Source organism: Pezoporus wallicus, unplaced genomic scaffold (genome assembly GCF_028554395.1).
Source record: "Pezoporus wallicus isolate ANWC-B61680 ecotype Strahan unplaced genomic scaffold, APGP_CSIRO_Pwel_v1 contig_8333, whole genome shotgun sequence".
NCBI classification, from domain to species: Eukaryota; Metazoa; Chordata; class Aves; order Psittaciformes; family Psittacidae; genus Pezoporus; species Pezoporus wallicus.
In genome coordinates, this window is record NW_026637037.1 from 1,257,347 (window position 1) to 1,263,596 (window position 6,250).

At 41.1% G+C, this 6,250-nt stretch overlaps 1 protein-coding gene across 1 annotated transcript; it reads right to left on the minus strand.

Moving 5' to 3' along the window:
* Positions 1–566: 566 nt before the first annotated feature.
* LOC130595777 (protein BCAP-like) lies at positions 567–4,442 on the minus strand. Its single transcript, XM_057402788.1, has 4 exons — positions 4,360–4,442; positions 4,111–4,273; positions 2,629–2,754; positions 567–695 (listed from the first exon to the last, which is right to left on the minus strand). The coding sequence occupies exons 2-4, from the start codon at positions 4,258–4,260 to the stop codon at positions 567–569; spliced, it is 405 nt and encodes a 134-aa protein (XP_057258771.1). The 5' UTR covers positions 4,261–4,273; positions 4,360–4,442.
* Positions 4,443–6,250: the final 1,808 nt, after the last annotated feature.

Sequence of the window (6,250 nt, forward strand, 5' to 3'; positions counted from 1 at the left end):
CTGTATCTGAAATACTTTCCAACTTCTATTTGTAGAATATCACTCCGGTGCACTCCAGACCATAATGGGATGTGTGGGAAAAAGGCTGGATGGGACAGCCTTGTGATGGCTTCCATCTCCTGCAGAGCAGCCGTGCGTGCTGCACTGGTGCGGAACTACAGTAAAAGAAAGGAAGGGAACCGAAGGCTCCTTAAATCCTTGTCTCTCTTAACAGGACAGGTGTCATTGTCTTGGGCAACCAGATTTCTACAGTCACAGAAGTGTGAGGTCTGATGAATATCATCTAATTATTAACAACTAAAACAGGCAAAGTCCTGTGTAACCCACCCATGGCTGTTCTTTTCCCCAGCATGAACTGAAGGGCAATCTGTGCTCCCCTGTATTTACCGTGGGCTAAAGGATACGCGTAAGGTTTTAGAGCACAGGACCTAACACACAGTGAATGCACAGAGCTCTGCACAGCCCTGTGTGCACAGCCTGCACTTATACACCTATCGCTGCTGTCCTGCAGTCTGCCCTGCCCGCAGCAAGGCCGAGAGCCAAACCTTGGGAATCCAATCCAGAATTCAGCCAAACATGATGGCGTAGGAAGCTCTCAGGAACTGCACGTAATTCTGCATGCTCCGGCTCTTGTTCTCCGACTTCTGCAGGCTGTTCTCCAGCTCCTTCAAATGTACTTCGTGCTGCTTTTTGTTCTAGAGGAAAACACAAAGAGAAATGCAATGAGCTTAGAAGTAAACCACAAATCAATCAGGAATCGGGTAAGGCGGCTGGTACCTGATTGTTGGAAGTGTCCTTTACCTGGGACAGGTTTCAGAGGCTCCACAAAACTGAAGGGTTCCAAAAAGGCCACAAAATGTCAAGGCTTTGTTTATGTTCAGTCAGGACCGAAGTGATTGTGTTTGGCTGAGCTGATAATCAGGATAAGGCCTGGGAATGGAAGAGCTCATTGCCCGAATTCTTCCCATGAGAGATTTGTGGCAGCTTAAATCTGTCCTGGGCTCAACACTCTCTCTCATCTTGATTTGTCAATAAACATCTGCTATTGCTATTCAATGTGATTTGTGATGCCTGTAGTTCCTTATACAAAAAAAGATGGCTGATAGCAATCCTACCTGCTCACCAGTTCCACCCCTGGTGCACGTCATAGGTTATATGTTATGTATATGCTATGTACATGCTGCAGATACCCAGGTATTTACTGCTTTGTCTATTACAGATTCCAGGTGCTGATCGGTTAAAATAAATTCATTCTAAAAAACTGGAATTACAGCCTCAGATTTCGGTCCAGCCTTAGCTGGTCAGGAACTGAATGAAGTTACCCTCACAGCCCTATTTTTCCCAGTTTCACTACAACAACAGGAATAAAACCGTTTCCTCGTTTTCCAGAAGGCATCCTCAGTTACGTGTAAATGTCATTGGAACAGATAGCGTTTAATTAATTCAGAGCAGCTCTCTCAAACGTTTATATTTTACCTGTGAACTTCAAATGGAAACCACTTGAAAACATCCTGGGAGTTTTTCTGGGACCAAATACAAGACAGTTTCTTTTCTGTTTTACTTCAACACAGCAAGAATTTCCTATGCAAAACTGTAATAGAATAAGCCACCAGCCAATGTCTGATCTTGTTTTAAGAACACTTTTGTCTTAGGGTAAAAGCAGATGTGAAGTTGCACTTGATACAGATCAAAACTGATGAAAGCACGCTGAATTCAGAACCACGTCTCTGAGGTCTTATTCAATCTTGAATAAATTCAAGCCAACCAAATGCAAATTCTAACCTTGAATGCTGCGAGTCAGAATACACAACACTGGTTTTGGAAGTCTAGGAGAGTGATAGGAAACCTTTCCAGTGTCTTCTCTATTAACTTCAGATGTCTTTGTAGCTTATTATTACTGATCACAGGACAAACCTCTGACTGAGTCAAAGCCCAGGATTTGCCAGCACTGGTCTGGAGAATTCAGCTGTGTGTGGTATTTTATTAATAGAAAATGTGCTGAAATTTTCTGGCTTAGATAAAACAACGGAACAGATTCCTTTGTTTATCTGCAGAGAACATTGCTCACCCCAAATCCTTCTCAGACTGTGGCTTTGCTGAAGAGGTAAGGAACAACAGAATCCCGGGCATTTAAAGGCCTGATGCTTTGAAAAATGAGAACATCTCTTTTGTTACCAACTCTGTTTCTGTGCAACATCAGTACAGAAGATGAAAGCTGCTCACAAATTCCAGTGAGATCTGAATCTTGTCATCAAATCAGGAACAACTAAAAAGATGCCACTATGTCATTATGGAACCGTCATGCATTTACTAAAATCCAGGTGTGTTCACTCAGCATGAGAAGGAAATTACAGCTTCATACATATTCTTTGATTTTTGCCTTGCTGGGAAAACTGGATTGAATAAGAGCTGTAAACTCAATATTGCTCGAGCGATTTAGTTAGACTGGCCGTCTTTTAAGTCTATTAGAAATGTCAATACACAAAGTCTATTGTCAAATGGAATTCATTTGCTGTTCCCAAAAGCGTGTATCAATTTCAGCAGCAGCGTGTGTTTCAGTAAAAGGAACTCCGATTGTAAGTGCTGATGTAGTAATTCCTGAAGTCATAAGCAGTGTTATTTACTCACGTGGTGAAATATGCAGTGGAGTTGGTTTTTCCTTTCTTGCCCCTCTCTCACTTCAGCCTCAAGAAACAGCATCTTTGTCTGAAGGGCTTGTTCTCTGCATGACATCTTTTCCAGTTCTTCAGCCACCTGTAAGGGTAATGAGAGAGAAATGAGGTACATTTACTTTCACTTCAAACCCAAAGCAAAGTATGTTCTTATACCTCAGCATTAACAGCTCCACTGCCTGTCCTGTCAGCTAATAGAATTGTAGAATAGTTTGGGTTGGAAAGGACCTTAAGATCATTCAGTTCCAGCCCTGCTGTGGGAAGGGACGCCTCACCCTAGACCATGTCACCCAGGACTCCGTCCAACCTGGCCTTGAACACTGCCAGGGATGGGGCATTTACCACTTCTCTGGGCACCTTGTGCCAGCGCCTCAGCACCCTCACAGGGAAGAACTTCTGCCTTTATATCCAACCTGAACTTCCCCTGTTTCAGTCTGAGCCCATCACCCCTTGTCCTATCACTGCAGTCCCTGATGAGGAGTCCCTCTCCAGCATCCTTGACACTGGAAGCTGCTCTGAGGTCTCCATCAGCTTCCCTTCTTCAGGCTGAACAGCCCCAGTGTTCTCAGCCTGTCTTCATATGCAAAGTGCTCCAGCCCCTGCTCATCCTTGTGGGCCCCTCTGGACTTGCTCCAACAGCTCCACGTCCTTCTCATGTTGAGGACACCAGCACTGCACACAGTGTTGCAAGGGGGGAGTTATTTCCCATGCACAGAAGGAACTAAACAAACCTTGGAAACTTTCTAGCGAAATCTGAAAGAAATTCCAATTTGGATAAAAACGTGAGGAGGGAGCAGCTGTTACTTTTGTAACTCATTTGTAAGTTAAGCCAAAGCTGTTGTTTTTTTCAAACCCAAACCAATATCCTCAGTACCGAGGAAATTCAGGTTTATTTCAACAAGATTAATCTGGGAAAGAAATCACAATTTCATACCTATTTTCTTATTAAACAAATAACTGCAATCTCATTTCTCTCCCATTTGATTTACTGGGTGCATCCTTCCTACAGATAACAAATTTCTGCTTAATACTGAAAGTGTGCAAAGCCTTCCTCTAAAACGAAACCCACCCATTGAAGTTCTTGTGGGCTGCCTTTTTCAAACAAAATAACAAAAAAATAAGGTTTGGTTCAGAGGCTTTTCTATGGGATTCAATATTGGGTGGTTGAAGCATTTTGATTTGTCTTCAAATAAAATGATAGGGAACTGTCTGTCCTCTGAACTTTGTCATTCATTTCAACAGGATCCGAATCCCACAGAGAAACTGAACTGTGCAATCCATATTTAAACATGCCCAAATTCCCAGTCACTTTTTAGTACTGCTCCCTTCACGTAAAACAATCTTGTTCCATCTCTTCTTCTCAAGCACGTTTGGTTTTAATGCTGTTTTTAACTAACAATGGCAAACAGGCTGAGGAGATGTATTAAATCATCAATACCATTTTTCTCCCTTCTTCCAAAGCCGATTCCAGTTGTCTGGTTAATCCATTATATTCTGCAATTTTCTCTTCAAGCTGCAATTGACTGCACTGCAGACTCTCATCTTCCTTTTTGAGCTGACAAGCAAGTTCTTTATTTTCAATCTCCATCTTTTCTAATTGCCTTTATGCAGAACAGATCAATGCATTGTAATTCACTACAGCAGACACTTGTAGGAATTAACTGCAGTCAGATTTTTAAGCAGTTACCTTTTAAGATCTTCGTATTTCTTCTCAATATTACAGTTTTCTTCTTCTAAGGAGTGACTGCCCGCAGAAGTTGCGCTGTATTCCTCCTGTGAAAGTGACAATTCATTTCTAGTTGGAGACCTACAATAAGCTTGCCTGTTAAACTCCACCTGAACAATTCAGCTGTAATTCCGAGTAAACACTATGTTATATTTGAGTAAAGGTGATATTGTATTTAAAACAAATAAAATGCCACCAAAGTAGCAGACTAAAACTTTATGTGAACACTTTTAAGGCTGAAACCCTGCTGTGTAACAAAGGGAAGCCTGAACAAAACCCACATGCTGCTCATGTGGCCTTGAGTATGAGGAGCTCGTCCACCTCCTTGTGAACTTTGACTCCTAAGTTTTAGATTCTGGCAAAAATCAGTTCCCTCACACTACAGTCATAGGAAGCATAAAACTAATAGTGTATATTTCTATACAGTGTAGGACTGGCAGAGAATGTCAGAAAGTGCTGAATATCAGAAAAGACAATCAGATTCATCTCACAAGTTGAAGAAAGCAAGAAGTCAAATCGTGTTCCCTTGCCCAGCATCCGGACTGACAAACTTTGACGTATTTCCTTTTAAATCTCATTAACAGCAGCGATGGCTGCTCTTGCTAGCACACAGCGACAAAAAATGAACAACAAACGCCCGCATCAACAGCCTGCTGGCACCTCCATCATTCACTGGACTACCACAAGCAGTTCCATCCAGTAATCTGAGCTAATCTGTGTGATTTTGTCCATGTGAATCGCAGGCTGTTAAACCAGCAGACTAGGAGTAGCAGAGATGTCCAGCAGAGGGGCAGGAAATTGATGTCCTGCTTTAGCTGAACCTGGAAGAGATTTTCTGCACAGGGTCCTGTTACTTCAAAAGGAATCTTGTTAAATTCTGGTCATAGCATCATGGGTCAGAATCTCTGAAGGGCATCACCAAGATGTAATGCTGGAATTTAACTACTCTTCCATCAGACTTGTGATCATATTCCCAAATCCTTAGCTATACTTAATAATAACTTTTTTGCATCTATTCAGGAAAACATGTAGTTAGATTAAAATTACATGCATCATTTTGTAGATGCGCATCAAAATTAATTGTTGCCTAAGTCTTTTGCTAGGCAAAGATGGATTTATGAGATTATGAGCATTCCTGGAAGAAGTATTTAAAATAATACAAACACGAACCAAATCTGGTGCTGTGAACATCATCTTGACAAGAAATCTAAAACAAAATCAAAAGCTGATTTCTTTTATAAGCATATAAAGTCTATGGGGACACAGATCCTCACTGCTCTTCAGCTGGAGTTTTCCCACTGACACAGCAAGAAGATTAAATCCCTTTCCCACCCCACTGATTCAAACGCCTTTGTCATTCTGCTAGAAGAGTATTCCCCCAAATTGAGCCCTGCCATCGAAACCAGTGTCACAGCAAAAAAAAGCTGAGGAATATTCATACTGGGGCTTAAGGGCAAACACAAGCAGTAATGCTGACATACTGCTAAAATAGGTACGATCCTGTTAAAGCATAATTTATAACATATTTTATCAAGCAACACAATGTAATCATTAAAATGTTAAAGTTATCCATCATCAGCAATATAATTTATGACTATTTGTCTGAGCAAATACTGTCTGGCTTATAAATTAGTCATTAAAACCAAAATGACCGTGGAATTAAATTATTGCGCCAGATACAAACATTAACTAGGCTTGCACATTTATTTTTAGGGAAGAATTCTGCAACACATCTCAGGCCATAAGTGTTCAAAAGGATCAAGAATATACGCACTGAAAAGATACAGAATCTATTTAAATATTTCTTGAAGTAATAAAGCAGAAAGTTTGAAAATTGAAATAGGATAAAATG